The sequence below is a fragment of the Rhea americana genome, unplaced genomic scaffold, assembly GCF_003343005.1.
Source record: "Rhea americana isolate MKP2758 unplaced genomic scaffold, rheAme1 scaffold_54, whole genome shotgun sequence".
In the NCBI taxonomy this organism is placed as follows: Eukaryota; Metazoa; Chordata; class Aves; order Rheiformes; family Rheidae; genus Rhea; species Rhea americana.
In genome coordinates this window covers 2,120,408-2,137,533 of record NW_028186690.1, presented here as the reverse complement: position 1 = coordinate 2,137,533, position 17,126 = coordinate 2,120,408, and the positions used below count along the sequence as shown (strand labels likewise).

The 17,126-nt window shown below is 37.7% G+C and overlaps 2 protein-coding genes across 5 annotated transcripts; one reads left to right on the top strand and one right to left on the bottom strand.

The window, feature by feature from the left end:
* Nucleotides 1-839: 839 nt before the first annotated feature.
* DNAJB9 (DnaJ heat shock protein family (Hsp40) member B9) lies at nt 840-7,740 on the bottom strand. Of its 2 annotated transcripts, none has more exons than XM_085318518.1 (3): nt 7,572-7,740; nt 3,487-3,714; nt 840-2,485 (listed from the first exon to the last, which is right to left on the bottom strand). In XM_085318518.1, exons 2-3 carry the CDS (start codon nt 3,701-3,703, stop codon nt 2,055-2,057), a joined length of 648 nt encoding a protein of 215 aa, XP_085174644.1. In that variant the 5' UTR covers nt 3,704-3,714; nt 7,572-7,740; the 3' UTR covers nt 840-2,054. The 2 variants fall into 2 exon arrangements, with proteins under 2 accessions (XP_085174644.1, XP_085174645.1); XM_085318519.1 differs by lacking the exon at nt 7,572-7,740 and adding an exon at nt 6,357-6,414.
* A 50-nt stretch (nt 7,741-7,790) lies between these two features.
* On the top strand, nt 7,791-16,661 carry THAP5 (THAP domain containing 5). Of its 3 annotated transcripts, none has more exons than XM_085318504.1 (3): nt 7,791-8,017; nt 11,446-11,635; nt 15,184-16,661. In XM_085318504.1, exons 1-3 carry the CDS (start codon nt 7,935-7,937, stop codon nt 16,144-16,146), a joined length of 1,236 nt encoding a protein of 411 aa, XP_085174630.1. In that variant the 5' UTR covers nt 7,791-7,934; the 3' UTR covers nt 16,147-16,661. The 3 variants fall into 3 exon arrangements, with proteins under 3 accessions (XP_085174630.1, XP_085174632.1, XP_085174631.1); XM_085318506.1 differs by lacking the exon at nt 7,791-8,017 and adding an exon at nt 8,026-8,129; XM_085318505.1 differs by lacking the exon at nt 7,791-8,017 and adding an exon at nt 9,877-10,124.
* The last annotated feature ends 465 nt before the right edge of the window (nt 16,662-17,126 follow it).

The following is a 17,126-nucleotide window of genomic DNA, read 5'->3' as shown; positions in this document are numbered from 1 at the left end:
AAACAAACACACACACACATTCCCACACAYCACGTTGGTATTTGTAAAATAAAGTAATTCAAAGCTGGAAGATAATAGTTTGTTCACTTGGATGTCCACGTGGTACGAAACGGACTGATTCGTGCATGGGATTGACGGAGCATGTTAAAGAAAAAAAACTGCAGAAATCTACATARTTACACATTTAAGTTGAGTCATGTATTAATTACACGGAAGAAACTAAAGTCTCTACTTGCACTGAAAATAAATGGAAATTAGAAACATACACACACCCCGGCACCTTTCCTACTATAAGAATATTGCACATTCCGATAATGTTGCACAAATTACTGGCTTTTTATAAAGACCATATATGAGGTATTAGTCTATTAATAAATAGAGAACATGGAAAGGAAAAGCACTTAATATAATGCAACAATCCATTTTAAGTATTTAGTGAATGARAACTGAACAAGCAACAATATACACCCTTGTGGGGAAGGTTAAAGTTACTTAGCAAATAGGCAGCTTTCAATATCAGTCTGAGAAGTAAAGTGTTAAATCTTTCTGATATAGATTTTAAGAAATCAAAGYCTATTGAAAACACTGCTGTTTTAAGACGCTCATTTTGCTCATGCAATCCATTTGAAAGGTAAACTCTTTACCTCTGAATTCTGAAGGGAAATCCCTGTTTGTGGGTGATAGCAATCTTATCAAAGGGAACCAGCCTAAAATACTGRACTTGTATTACTAGTTAAGAAATAAAGCAGATCTTTTGGGTTGTCATCAATTAAAGTATCGCTTTTTTTCAGCACTGTGGAAATACATTATTAGTATAAACTACTTAAGAGGTGAATTGTTACGCATTAGTATTGTCTCTATCAGCAAATTCCAGCACCACAAGAAGTTAGATGAATATGACAATTGTAATTTGTAATTTTCAATTTTACTTTGTATTTATGCTAAGAGCTTACCTTTCAAAATACAAAGCTGAAAAAATCCTGCTGACAGGTAATAAATTTGTCATTCTAAGCACAATATATTTATTCCTTATTTAGAAACTTCCATAAACACTAGGGATCTGGAGCTAAGCTTATCTTGTTTAAGTTTATCAGAGCGCTGAGAAGTATTTAAGTTCAATAAACTGAGCTATGGAAAACACATTTCACATGTGGTAAAATAATAAGCATAAAACAAGACCATCTTCAGCATGCTCTTTCAGATTTTGTTAAAAGGAAATTCGTATTAAAAAGAAGAAAGGAAAGACTTTGGGTGCATGTAAATTTGCATCCATGAAGAGCCCTAAAGTATTCAAGTGTTATTCATATCCTAAGATCTTTAGAGGTCTACGTAAGGCTATCTGGAAATACAAGCTACTCCTACATCACTTTCTAGGTGAAGCTCAATCTGAACATACTCCCTCTTATTACTACCCATTTTTTTTTTTTAAGGGTTTTATTTTTAATACTTTTACAACACTGGGCAGAATATCAGAATATTCAAATAAGACCCACAGTTTTAAGTCACATTTCCTCTTACATTTTGTGCAAATTAAGGTAAGTCACAGCAGGTCCATATCAGGTGAAAACTACAAGTGAAAAATCTGAAAACACATTCGGGGCTGTGGGAGGAAGGCAATACTTCAGAATAAAGCACCTCCTCTCTCCTCTGCTGAAATTCATGAACCAGTAACTCAAACAGTTCTGATTTGGCATATATGAGGGAAAAAGTTTATATTACATTTCTAAAATTAAAAATATATCATGTGTTAAAGTTCAGATTTACAGAAAGTGTTTGCTAAACTGAAGTTATATATATATATTTATCATCTTCTGTCACATGAGATCACTTCTCTCCCTTTCCCATCTAAGTAGCTTTTGAGACGTTTATTTCCCAACTGCAGATTGTTTCCATTTCAAGAATTAGTTTTACCTAAAATTTCTGAATAGCAGTAAGGTTAAGTGTTTTTTAAAATAGACAGCTTAAAGAAATTTCTCTGTATTAGCACAAAACCAAGAAAGATTATGAAGATGTTGAATTGAGAAGAAAAGAGATGAAAACAGAAGGGAAACATATTATTGTCCTGAACAGTCCGTGTAAGTAGTAACCATGTTTCCTCGCCGCTGGGTGACAGTCCTACAGTGCTTGCTAGATCCATGAAACCTGTTATCAGTTCGCACTGCATGTCGGTGTGCATTTTCAAAGTCACTAAAAGAAAACATTTTTTCCATATTTTCAAACACGTCATCAAACAGTCCACCTCCAAAGGAGAATTCCTGGAAAGAACGTCTTTGCCGATTGTGAGCTTCCCGATGACCTCGGAAGTGACTCTCAAAGTGCTTTTTTGACCGTGAGTTTTGACTAAAGAGGTCAAAGTCTTTGAACAAATCATCAAAGTTGAAATTAAATGACTGATGGAAAGGGCTTCCATTACTTCCCTGTCCTCCATGACGGCCAAACTGATCATACTCTCTTCGTTTATTCTCATCCGATAGTGTTTCATATGCTATTTCCATAAAAAAAAAAGTTATTATTTACATTCTCATTAAAAAAAAAAAATCACACACAAATGTAAGCCCAATTAAGCTTAGTATTTGTTTAACATTCTAAAATCCACTGAATAAACTGTTTCAAAAGAAGTCTAGCTGAACTATCAGGACAGATTATATTCTCAAAATATTAACTTCACATTTTACAATATAGTCATAAGCCAGGAATAAAAAATAATCTTTATATTTGAAAGAAAAGAGCAATGATGCACAGCCATCAGTAAGACGGAAGCAGAAAGGAAGGGAACTCTCTGTTAAAAACGAAAAAAAAAAAGCTGTCTACTGCACTCCTATCACAGGAATGCAGTGCAACCTCCTGCTCAAAGTAGGGTCAGCTATGAGATTGGATCAGGTTACTCAGAGCTTTATCAAATCACTCTTGAACATGACCAAGGATGGAGAGAGAGCCTCTCTGGGCAACCTGTTCTAGAGCTTGCCTGTCCTCAGTGATGAAAGTTTTTCTTTATAGCCAGTCTGAGCCTCTCGTATCTATCATCTCTTCTACCATGCATCACTAAAGAGTTTGGCTGCAGTTTCTTGAAAACCTCTCCGCAGGTACTGGAAAGCTGCTGTTAGGTCCCTCTAAAGTCCTAATAATCCTAGTAACCCTGAGCTGGATCTTACTAGACCGGTCAAAAGATAAGAATAATATTTGAAACAGCCTCCTAGTGCTAAGGGAAAGAACTTTGGCCTACTGCCAAAAAAAAGTGCTAGAAGACAAACCAAAAAGCCCAATATGCAGGAATGCCTAAACTATGTAAAAGGCTTGCCTATGTGTGAGGACACAGAAATGAGTCTGCCACTAATACTGTACCTTTGACACTACAGAAGCAGAAACAAGAGAAAAAACACTTTTCACCTCTTCTCCAATAAAAGCAGAGAATACTTAAATTAYTGCATTTACTCCTGAACATAAACCATGTATCTAGTTATCAGGTATACTAACTGTAGTCATTACCTTCAGCAATTTCTCTAAATTTTGCTTCTGCACCAGGACTCTTATTTTTGTCTGGGTGGTATTTCATAGCCAGTTTGTGAAATGCCTTCTTGATCTGGCGGTCAGATGCATTTTTTGGAACTCCTAAGATATCATAATAGCTCTCTGTAGCCAGTATTAATTCAGTTATCATTAAAATGCAGAGAGCAAATGTGAAGACAGATTGTGTAGTTGCCATGTTTGTGGTTCCTAGAAAGAAAAAGAAATATACTTGAACAACAAGGTATTTAACATTTCATAACAACTTAAAGTACAACAATAAGCTGAAAGAGAAAGATCTTTAGGTTTCAGGAGCCACTTAGTGACAGAGATTCAATACGTAGTTTCACACTTGCTAATTTACCTCGCCTCCCCCTAATTTTCACAAAATACAAGATGAATTAAGATTCTGCAAATTCCTATTTCACCAGCATCACAAGTGCACTTCATCTTTGTTTTACACCTATCCTTACCAGTACACTCTCCTCACAGTCCTGTTTCCAACTATTGAAGTCAATATACAATACATTTCACTGCAGCAAATATAGTTCATGCTGGCATACCTGAACTACCTTGAAACTAAAGATTTGAGTTCTAGGACCATAGCCACAGCAGCTCTAAATTAAGCACAGGCTGCAAAATTAATTCAAAATACTACATGAATAATTCAGTCATTAGCCTATGCAGCAGTAAGAGTCTGAAAACGTAACAGGCCTAAAGACTGACTGTGAGGTGCAGAACAGTAAGACTTAAGATACTGATGCTCAACTTAAGAATATCATTTAACTGATCTAGGTGAACACAACAGAGTAAAACACTCATTTATAGTACAGAGTTCAGTCACATAGGGCACATTTTTCTTCACAACAGGCTAGGCTGAACACACTCATAATAGATTGCATTTTGAACAAAAACATCTACCATGCATCTTTCATATCAAAGAATTTATCTGATAAATATCACTGTATGTAAGGGTTTACAAATGCAACTCAATGTCCAAATTGAACTTAAAAAATAAAGTCTTCTATACAAGACAAACTTGCTTCAACAGTGTAATTAAGAGTTCTTAGTTACTTGACAAATACAATGCTAATAAAAAGTTATATTTAAAAACAAGTTGATACTAGAAGTCAAGGTAGAAGTGGCACAAGAAGAAATCATAAGAAAATCAGCTCCATGGAGCCACACCATCTTTCATTATTTATATAAAGGACAAAAAGTGGGCTCCTATCAGGAGAGGAGACCAAATGCTATCTGAATACCTCTGCATATTAGAAGTGGTATTTTAAAACATACAGTAAAGAAATGTGAAAGTTCAAAGATGGCTTTTGGCTGTCTCCCAAACAGCAGAATGTCTGACAATGTCCTGAATATATGAAAAGTAACATGTCCCCTGCACCAGATTACTCTGAGAGTATCAGAAGTAAAACTCAAGGAAGGTGTGTGTGTGGGGGGGGAAATCTAAGTCAAAGTTAACTATTAGTTTCCTACAGATATTGTTCTGTGAAAATTGGATAAACTAACATTGTTGTCTGAGCAGCATTAGAGTACTTTTGGCTGATATGTGACAATAAGACAATTATGCCTCCAGGAAAAGTTGCATGGAAAGTTCCAGGAAAAGTTCCAGGAAAAGGAAAATAAACCCACTCTACTAAAGGATAATTCAGAAACTAAAAAGAATCTTATGACATCAGAGCATAAAGCTCATGAAAGATTAACATACCCATGCCCTCTTAAGCATTTGGTTGGCTGGCAGCCTACATATCAAGTGTTAAGGAGTAGCAGTTCAAACAATCTGTATTTTGATCAGTGTATTTAGATACCGAATAGACAATTCTTTTCTGTATTCTTCTTGTATGATACCAAAAATATTTTTAGTACAAGTAGTTTTCCACATAGTCCCTCCCACCAGTTCACTAATCTCAAGTATTGCCACTTTGGCACTACTCATTCATGCAACCTTCCATTCTTTTTGTGCTTTATTCTTCTCCATGCTTTGCAGACATAGATTTACATCTTAATCTCATACCAAAGACTGTCTTTATTTTACTTGTTTTCCTCACAACTGAATCTCGCTTATATAATTACCTGCTCCTTTTTTTCTAAGGCTAACCTCTCTGCTTCTATTTTTTAAACACTCTTTTTTAGCATCTTTTCAACTTTTATTTCCTTCACTAAGAGTCAAAACCTCTTCTGTAACTTCCAAGATTATCAGCACCCAAGAACATAAAGTCACTCCTCTAAAGGTTTCTGCTCTGCCCRAGCTTCTCAACTTTTAGTCTGATAATGAATTATACATAAGTTTTCTTATTTCTGTAGTTTTACATTAGGATTCTATACTCTATTGCCTCTAGTTTTATCTGGAATCTAAAGCATTTTTAATGAACCATAAATAAATACCATTTTTAATGGTATTGAAGAATTTTTAAATAAACTAGAAAAAAAATGATAATGGAGATATTCTCCAGAGTTTAAAAGAAATTTCTGAAAAACTCTTCATCAAACCAGGCAACCTTTATGCAACCTTCAGAATGTAGACAGATATAATGCTGCCTTTAAACAACTCAGTAAAACTCAAATATAGGAATGAAATGAAAATCAAGTGAAGTGAAATATAAATGAAACTCAAAGAGAAGAAGCGTTTTAAGCAGATAAAGGTTATCAAAAAGAACTAGCTAGTCTTATATTTAGGTACTATCATCAAATGATTTTTTTAACGTCTATTTTACTTATTGTCAGAAGTTTAGTATTGCTATAGCTAAAATGCTAAAGGTCAGATTTCTCCCATACAGATACCATTCCCAGCTCTTTTTACAATCATCTTCAAAATAAAGTCTCTTTTAACCACTTACTGTGCATACCTCTCCTCTCCTTCAGTTTCCAGATCAAAAAGAGACAAGTAAGTYTCATTTTCCAGGCCTTAAACACTGATTATTTATGACATTTTCTGTTCCAGAACTCGTAAGTTCCATGTACACTTTGACATCGGGCTCATACTASAGAACTGCCTCTCTAAACAATTATTTGTAAAGAATACTGTAAGAATCTATTCTTCACATTTTATTTGGGTTCATCTAGCAATAAAGTTTCAGTAGCACAGATTAATTATTCATTTGTGTTGTATAAGTAGATACAATCTCAACTGCTACCAGGCTCAGTATAAGAAGTATGCTGTCTAATCTTTATCAAAAGTATTAAAGATGTGATAACACTAACTCTCAGTTCTTCATGAGTTTATCAAAATATAGCAATTACCATAGAACAGAGCTTATAACATGCTATATACGGATTAAGATCTGTCACACAGAAAGTAAGCAGTTACTTCCCTCTTGTAATCCATCCCTCTTTCAAAGTGACTAACAAAGATCTTAGTCAAAGGCTTACACTCAAGAAGTCTCCCATACTCTGAAAACCCACAACAGCATCACTGCTGCAATTACATAAATTGTGATGTGCTACCAATCGGAAATGTAACGACTTTCATAAAATGCATATACTTCATTATTAGCAAAAAAAAAAAATCACAGAAGTTTTCCATCGGTTCTCACATCACAACTAACCCAAGAAGGAAGCAAGTCTCCTTTACCATAATTAGCTACAGAAAAGCCTGACAAACTCCTTGCACTTTCCGTGGCCTCTGCAATACCGACCAGAAAGTAAAACCAGGAGTAGAAAAATACTGTTTCTTCCTCTCGATAGCAGTAAAATAAGACAGAGCCTCCCCTGACCTCCTTCCTCGCCAGAGGCCARCTGAGCCTCACTAAAGCCACCTCGGCTACGCTGAAGAAGACCCCAGAAGGGCCTGGAGAGAAAGAAGAGCCTGAAGCGGCCCGAGGACGGGTAAATCCACTAGACTTCTCCCCGCTGCCCCCTCCCTTCTCCACAGTAGTCCAAGGCCTCCTCTCCCCACTCCCCGTGTTCCCCTAACCTCTTCGGCCCCTCCGCTCTGCCCCCAACCACCTCAGCGCCCCACGCCTGCCCCACGCCTGCCCCAAGCCCTCCGCCGCAGCCCTCTCCTCCACGGAGGAAAGGCCCCGGGCCCCGTCCGCGCCAGGGCAGCCCCTTACCCGGCCCGCTGCCGCCGCCGAGTCCGGCACCCCTCAGCGCCTCGCGCCGCTCCCTTCCAACGGCGGCGAGCGCGCAGGCCCCGCAGCCAACGGCCGTTCCTACACGAAGCGCTGCGCCATTGGCCCGCCGGCCCCCACGTGACGCGCCAGCCGGGGCGCACGCGGGCGGCTGTTGTTGCCGCCGACGCKCAACGTCACCGCCGGGCGGGGAGGGGGCGGGGCTCCGCCCGCAGCCGGGGGCGGAAGGAGGAGGGCGGCGGCGGGCGCCGCTTGTCCCCGCGAGTCCCGCCCTATCCCCCCTCCCCCCCCCCACTGCCGCCGTGCGGATGGTTCCGCCCCGCGGCAGGGCCGCTCCGCTCCGCCATGCCGCGCTACTGCGCGGCCTCCTACTGCAAGAACCGTGGAGGCCAGAGCGCCCGGGACCAGCGCAAGCTCAGCTTTTACCCGTGAGCGACCGGGCTGGGCGCGGGGTCGGGCCTTGGTCYGGGCTGCCCCCCTGCCCCGGCCCCGGAGATGGCGGCCGCCACGGGGCGAAGGGGGCAGCCAGCCCTGACTGAGGTGCGGCCTTCAGCGGCCCCTCAGGGGCCGGGGGTGGGGGAGCGAAAAGGGGGCAGCTGTGGCCGAAAAACTTAACTTTCGGGGCGAGGGGAGGCAGCCCCGCGGGGCTGGAGGGAAGTGCCCTGTTTCGGGAAGGCGGAGGCGTGTGGAAAAAGGGTTGCAGAGGTGAGTGTTGAAGGGCCCAGAAAGCTGGCAGGTGCCTCCTGGGCCGGAGTTTCCCTAGGAGAAGTAGGGAATAGCAAAGAGCTTTGCAGTAGGCATAAAGGAGAGGAGTAAAATTAAAACCAGGGGGATTCCAATAAAACATAAAGTTTATGATTGTAGCTGTGAGGCTGGCTAGCTGCTAGAGCTAACTAGCAGCGGTGATGGTTGGTTGTCCTGGCTTTTTTAAGCCTGACTGCCTTTCCGGAAGGGATGTTTTAGCCAGACTAGCCCTTCTGCTTAATGGTGGAGTAGCTGAGTGCAGCTTCTCTATCTGACAGGTTGCAAACTAAGAGCTTAATAGAATGGAGAAGTAAATATGTGTTGATTTTTCCAAAATAATAATAATCTTGCTTAAATTAATGTCTTGCCTACACAGTACACAGAAGCATTACTAGTTTGTGTGGAGGCATTTGAGCTAGTCGTAAGTTAACTAGCTTGGTTACTAAAGCTCAGTTGATGCTAGCTGCAGAGTACTGAGCACTAATGGGGCACCTTATTAATTATTCACCACTCCAGGCCTACACTAACCTCCGTACTGTTGCAGTTTCATGGCTGCCCACTTCCACAGTCATGAGTTTAAAACAGTGCTTCTCAACCCTGAGAGGAGCACAGTGTAGGTACCTAGAAGCTGAGGTATTTCTGTTGAAGAAAAGTGCAATAACATTTGTCGATGGAAATAATTTCCTAGCATTTAAGAAACATTTGAGGAATAAACTTCACAATCAAGCTCAGAGGGAAAATTTGTTTTGGTAAAACTTACTCTGTAAACTAAGCTGCAGATTTAATTGAATTCAGTCACTTCTTACATTTCCTCTGTCCTAATTTCAGCTGGCCTGACTGCCCTTCTTTGCTGTCTTTCTTCACTTCTCTGACTTCTGTGGATGGTGGCTTCCAAATAAATTCTATATTGTTCCTGTTTCCACTTTTCATATTTTATCTCTTTGAGAACAGATTGTAATGATGAATAAGGGAATGTGAGCAGGAGCAGGTTTTGGCAAACTCTTTAGCTAAAATAAAGGATTTGGCTACCGGACTTGCATCTCACTACAGATTTCTCTGTTTTCCAGTCTGAAGCAGAYTGACTGTGATAAAGGTAGTGGAGGTTATGTTGCAAGAGTAATGGCAGTGGAAACAAATGCTGTCAAGGTTTTCTTGAAGGGAAAGGTGCAATTGCTGACATGGCCTTCAGTTTGTAAGAAGCTGTCCTCTCACTGAGAGGCCTCTTCAGAGCTAGGTGGTAACATCCCAGGCTGATCTGTGCAGTTCATGGGACATGCTGTATAATACTTGGAATGCTGCTATTGGGTGTATGCTATCTAAGTAGGCAGGATTTGAAAAGACTGAACTCCTAACCTGTCCTTGAGATGTTATCTTGTTCTCTACAGTATTATTCTTTACATTCCTATGTATACTCAGAGCAAATTGCATTAAATGTTTGCTCTATTCCCTTAATACTTGAAAGCTTAAATGGCAAAAAAAATCAGAAGCGGGGAGGAGAGGGAAGAAATGCACATTTACCTATGAATTTCAGGTATCATCATCTAAGTTTGCAGTTTTGTAATACTGTAGGCCTGCAGAAGGGAGTCATTGCCACGTGCAGCCTGTTTGGAGGAAAGCTGCAGTACTGGGGGCTGAGGGTGAGATGTAGGGTTCGCCATCAAGTTGCCCAACTCACAGGTGCCATTTGTAGAATCCAGGCAACGCAGGGCTCCTTTGTGTGCCGGATTCTCTCCCAGGCTTCCACTGTATGAGAATGAATCGGCACAGACTGAAATTCTGTGTGTGTTGCAGGTCTGTATTGTTGTGGTCTGTTAATGTTCATTGGTGTATAGTAATAACTTATCAAAAGAACTGATTGTTAATTAAAAGTAAAAAAGAGCTAAGGAAAGAGGAATGGGATTAGGAACATCTGTTCATGTTTATGGAGTAGATGGAAATGGCTCTTGTAAATAGGCTGTAGGCAGTTGTTCACTTCTGGATATTTCTAATCACCATATAAATCTGCCTTGTACAGTTTCATATAGGAAAAAAACAGCTTTTTATCACTGTACATGATTCTAAAGAATGTCACTTTCTTAACAGTAGTCATTTAACAGTGTTCAGAATTTAAGTTATGGTTTATGYACCATATGTTGTTATATGCTAGAGTTGAAAGAAACTTAATACACAGCTGAGAAATCAGTAAGCACATTCAGATACACTAATGCCTGTCTGGTAAGAGGTGAGAGCTAAGAGTGATATGAATGTTCATATTGCTGTTATCATAACTGCTTGACAGTGCATGCATCATAACGAGCCTTTAATCTCTCTTTAATTACTATGTATCATGATTCATTAAGTAAATTACATGTCTTTGCTTACCTCTTTCTTTTAATTTAGTTCTCTTTCCTATGTGATTTGTCTGTTTGCATATACTTTTAAAATAACTTTTTTTTCCTGTAAATGTTTATACTCTTCATTTTCCTTTTCAAGTAGTTTAGATGGCTGCAAAGTTATTTGTGAATTACACAATATTGGTTTTGGGGTTCTCACCACTGTAAGAAAGCTGAAACACAAAATGTAGAAATACTTCGCAACTCATGCGTTTACTTCCTGAACAAAGTTTAAATTCTGCACTAGATTTATTATTCCCATTTCTGAGTTAGCAGACACTCAGAAGTGTGACAAATATTAAGAGAGATTTTTGTTTAACAAAAGTTAATAACAAAAGTTTTGTTACTATTTTTGTCTAGTGAGACAAAAAAGCCCTACAGATACTTTTTCTAAAACATTTTTTAACATTTTTTAATTTCCTGTGACTTCAGTAGAACTGTTTCCTGAGCAAGTGTTGGAGAATCAAGCCTTTTCAAAGACCTTATGTTAAAGTCTTGGCCTGAATAAATCAATAGAAAATCTAATGTTGAATTCTGTCGCTAGAAATAATTTGGATGTTTACTAGATTAACATGTATGCAACATAATGATAAGTATTTTGTATTTTTTTAAAAAGGGGGTATTATTTGAATGCTTTTGTAAGGAAAGACTTCTTGTACAGAAGAATAGGATCTCTGTTTTTAAAAAAATAAATAAAAGCAGTGTTGTCTTCCTCCCCTCCCCCCAATGTCTTAAACAAGGTTTCCACTTCATGATAAAGAGAGACTTGAGAAATGGCTGCGGAATATGAAACGAGATGCATGGACTCCAAGCAAGCACCAGCTTCTCTGCAGTGATCATTTCACTCCTGATTCCCTTGATGTGCGATGGGGCATACGATACTTGAAGCATACTGCTGTACCAACAATTTTCTCCTCCCCAAATGATGAGGTAAAGTGGGGGAGTTGTTTTGGGGTTTTTTTGTTTTTTATTGTAGGATAAAGCTAACCAACTATGTAATACAGCTGTTCATTTAACTGTAATATATTCACACTTTATTTTAAAGATAGAATTCTGATCCATCAAAATATTTTCTCAACAGGATTGAGACAAAATGAATATGTAATTGCATAGTTTAAAGATAGTGAGAAGGAAGAACAACTTGCCATCCATTTGATTGAAGATTCAGGTTTTTCTGACTGGAAATTACTGAACCTTTTTTCATAACTTTATTTGCTATGAGAGTGTTTTTTATTATTATTATTATTCCACATATTTTTCTTCCTTGGGCAGCTACCCTTTATTAATAATCTAATGTTCTTTTAAGGCCTTCTGTTAACTGTACCTAAATACTGGCTATGGAGTGTTTTGGTTTCAAACTGCAGACTTCTCTTTCCTGTCTCTAACCTCTTTAATACCTAAATTCTCAAGAGTGTAGGCTGCAACGGATGTGTCAAGAAGACTGTTCTATCTTGTCTTGTAGAATTGTACCACTGGTTACATAAAAGCACTGTTCAACGCAGGCATGTAATTTTCATCAAAACTATGCTAATTCTTTTCTGGTACATAGCTTTCTTACACTGGATCGTCAAGAGGAGAACAATATTGGAGGTGGGAAGAATGCAAGGACTGAAGTCGCTAAATTACAGAAAMTGAAATTTGTAGCTTATTAACTTATTAACTTAACAAAATAATTTATTTTTAGCCATAAAGCTCTCTGTCTCCTTGTATGGCTGCATATGTTACCCAGACTGCTTTGGACTGTCTAGAGTAAAATGACAAATTTTTCAAAAATAAAAATAAAAATTTTGAAATTTATGACAGTAGTAACATAGCGATAAATACCAGCATTTTTTATCACTTGATGTTATGTTGTCACTGTAACAGGGAGCCGTAGTTTTGGAACTGGAATTCATGCACTATATTCTTTGATATCACAGACAAGAAAAAAAAAAAAAAAGATTTCTGCCTTAAGGAAAGTAGGCCTTCCCCTACCTTTTCATTCTGTCTCATTTTTGACTATGTCCATAGTTCAATCATAGTATACTTACAAATATATTACATGATAATTTTGAGTTATGAGGTTAATTTTGAGTTATGAAGTTAAACATTTAATGCAATGATGTTGCCAAGAATATGTCAATGATGTCTCTAAATTATTTTGTATTAGCAATATATATGAGGTGTTTTGGATAAACTTACCTAATTTGGGAAAGTTGAGTATCCCTTTCTTCCCTGCTGACATGAGAGGAAAGACCTGATTTCTGACTCCTTCCACTTCTTGATATCTGTGATACTGTAAATTTTGCTTTCTCAGTTTCTCATTTCTCCTTCTGGAATTTTTTAATCCCACTCTTCTACCCACACTTTTCTGAGCATTTACARCTATCTTAGTTGTTGACCTCAGCACATCAACAATATCAAGTGACTTTTGGCTACTGGTTCTTCAGTCACCCCCAAAACGAGTTTTCTGCTGTCACAGACTGAACACTCGCATAGATATGGGAAAGATCTCGCCTTAGTCTGGGGAAAAGTCCCTTGTCAGTGTGTTCCTGAGTTAGTGCAGAGAAGCAAGGAGTTCAAGTTCCAAGCTCTCTTTTGATACTTACCATAAACTCCTGACTGAGAAAATTGAGAGCAGCCAAAGGAGGGAGGAGTTGCAATATCTGTGTATTGTTCATCCCAACCTTGCCCTGTGTCTTGCGGAGCAAGTGAAGGATGTGTTCCAGAAATGCTTAATGATTGTTCAGAAAACATGTATTATTTCTTTTTATAAATGAAGAATGTTTGATAGGAAAAGATGACAAAGATTCCTGTCTCAGGAGTTAGCTGCCTATGTTTCAATGATAGTCACCGTTTTACAACAATTTGCATGAATTGTTATTTTCAATGCTGTTATTTTCAGTGCTGTTGTAAGAGCATGTGGGTGGGGACAGAAAAACAAGAACCTTTTCAATTAAAAGTTTGTCTTCRGGCAGCTGTGTACAGAGAGGTGCCAGCAGGTACTTTTCCTCCAACCTTAGCAATTTTTATAGGCAAGGGTTCCAGCAATATTTCCCTAATTTAGTATTTCARAAAAGCTATGACTAGTTAAAAGGTTTAGTCAAATAATTTTATCAGATGCTAGTAGAACAAAGTAAGGGAAATAGGTAATTTCCCTGGGATCGATGAGGTGTTAAGTACCCTCTTTGAAAAGATAAAGGTAAGCAAATGAATTCTGGGTTTTTTTTTGTATACATTTTTCAGTCCTTTAAGACTGAAGTTTCCTACAAAAATCAAATTACAAAATACAATGTATTAAGGATATTCCAGCCTCTGCTGAAAGCTTCATCACCTCAGAGCATAATAAGGAAAATGTAGGGCACTGTAGAAGATCCTGACTCCATATTTTCATGAACATACACTGAAATTTATTTTTCAATCATAATGTGTTTTTTCAGTCTGTCCTATGTTATTTTTTTAATGTTATTATTTGCCTGGCTTATATTTAGGTAGCAAAGTTAAAGTTGCTTCTTGTTGTGTGTGTGTGTGTGTGTGTGTGTGTGTGTTGGGGGGAGTTTTAGTTCACTAGTCTAACGTAGCAGCAAGCTGTGGTCTCTTCCTAATCAAGACTTTTGGGAAAAACAAGCTACTCAATGTTAGTGTATTTTTGTATCAGTGACTGACATATCAAAAAGCTTGTTTGAATATTGATCTTTAAWCATGTGCCAATGCTGTTTATATAGAGGAAGGGAAAAGAAGGTGGCTAAAAAAGGATAAGCTGCAAATTATCCCACCTTCAATTTAAAGTCCTGTTAAAATTTTATCTATCAAAATTTTTATCCACCACAAAAAAWTTCCATTTTTATGAAGGGTAGAGTTTATCTGTCATAATTCTTGCTTGCATGTTTAAATATATGCATATGTGATTGTGCATGAATATGTATACCACTCACACATTTCATTTTTCTTCAAGCCTGGGTTCATAATCTTTTTCTGTTTTTGTCAGTTCTCTTTGGGGTGAACCAGCTGATTAAAAATTTGCTGTAACTTGCCAGACCAACCTTACTGCATCTTTAATGCAATAAATGCAAAAGTCTTATATCATGTTTATTTAATACACATATATTTGATAGAGTGTTTGAAATTATAATAAGAGATCGTAAACAGTTAGGCAGATCTGAATACCTGCTTCCCCTTGTTGCTTTTTAAATTATTATGACTCATGTAAATCAATAAAGTTTCTTAGAGCTTGAAAAACAAAAAGATAGCATTATTTTCTTTATTGCTTCTGAATAATATTTGAGCATGTAGGACCTGTAACAAAGGTCATAACAAAGTTATGGAAGACAGTTATGTGATTTATCAAATTTCAGGTTTGACTTCTACACATTTCTCATCCAAATTATTACTTAGCCAGTATCATGCCATAGAATGAGGGTTGTGCTTTTTTATTACAATTATGTTCAAATGATATTTTTAGTTACAAGATGTCTTTTTTTCACCCCCACCCACCCCAGGAAAAAGACTCTTCTCAGCACAACCCACAACAGATGAAGAGAGAAGTTCAGGAAGAAGCAAGTGCAAATGYAGAATCAGATAAAGTATCTATATCACTTGAACCTTGTACACCAAAGAAAAATCTTGGAATTGCAGAAAATATAGATGAAAAAGCAGAAGTAGTTTGCTCAACTGTATTGAATAAACCTCTGCAAATGGGAAAACTACAATTTCAAAACAAAGAAGATTTTCAAGCAGACAATATAATTCTTGATAATTCRTCTAAACAGCATATACATCAATCTACACCCATTTTAATGGCAGCAGTGGTCCAGAACATGGAGTCTACCAGTGCTCATAATTCTGTAGAGAATCCAGTAAGTTGTACCACTACAGTCTTGCAACTTACAGACCCTGGCTACTTGAATTCACCYCTGAAATTGAAAAATGCTTTAAGTTCAATTACTGACTATCCAACTGAAAATCCTAATTCTCATATTGCAGGCTGTTCTGTTGAAGTGCAGCCAACAAGCGAAAATGCCATTTTAGTCAGTACAGTCACACAAACTGTTGAACAGTTTAATGGARGTGAAGAATCTGTAATTGCTATCATTGTACCAGCTGAGAGTCCTAAAGAGCCTGAAATAGTAAACAGCTCTTTCCTGCCTATTAAGCAAGAGTTTCTTGACATGGAAGAAACAGAAAAATCTGCATATACAAATGCGTATAGTGGAATTGAAGTGTTACAAACTGAACATTCATACTGCAAACAAGACGTAGACAGAGATCACCTTTGGCAAAAAATTTTGAAACTCCACTCTAAGATAACTCTACTTGAAATGCAAGAGATTAAAACTTTGGGGAGACTCAGATCCTTGGAAGCTCTCATTGGACAATTGAAGCAAGAAAAYCTACTTTCTGAAGAAAAGCTCAAGATTGTAGAAAACTGTTTCACAACACTTGAAGTGACTATGATACAGTAAACGCTTTAAATAACTGTTGTAAAATACTTTTTTTAGCCTCTCTGATTGTCCTTTTGTACAAATTAACTTTTGTTTCTTGTATGGTATTTTAAAGATCTAATGTAAATTGTGTGAATAACAAACATTCTTAAAAGTGAAGCACTACCAAAGTTAAGTGATAGAATGTTGCCCTTAAAACACGACCTGCAAGTAAGCTTTAAAAAAAAAAAAAAAAAAAAAAAGTTTTGTTACAGTACCTAAAGTGGATAAATAAGTTAAACATTTCCAGATGCAGACTTCCTGAAACATGTGAGCGTAGCATTCAGTGCAGCATCAGAAGAGATAGTACTACTGTGTAGGATGAATAATTTTAAAACAGTTATAAAATACTGCGTCCCAGCTCTCTCAGATGAGTGAGGAAGTATGTAATACACCTTTTTCAGAGAGGCCACAATTRCTCCTTAATCTTAATTTAGCATTCATTCCAATACCTTTTTGTACACTTTGACCTTATTAAAAATTTTTCTGCGATAAAAGGTGTGTCCTTTTATTTAGTTAAAGATTATTTTCTGTCTTGCTGAATATTACAATGAACAGGTCCATTCCTGTCTTTTCAGCTCAAATGATAAGAATGATCTTAATAATATTTTTGCTGGTTAGTAAAAGGGGAAAGTTCTAAATATTCAGTGAGTGCTATCTGCTTAAGAGTRTATTTGATCCTTAGACAACTTAGTGCATCTCCCCCTAATAGCACACTGAAGACAACAAAAAAAGCCTCTTTGCAGAGTCAGTTATTTGTAAAAGTAGCAAAATCTGGCTCACTATTCTCTATAGCTTACTCTTCAAGAAACGGAATTTCAAGATTGGAAATCCTCTTCCTTAAACCAATTTTTTCAGCTGTTTCTAGTGCCTAGGATGTCGCTACATTGGAAAGAGTAGAAGGATTCTGACAGTTCATTTTGAGGGAAATGAACTGGGCTTAARTACTGTGCTTATGCAGT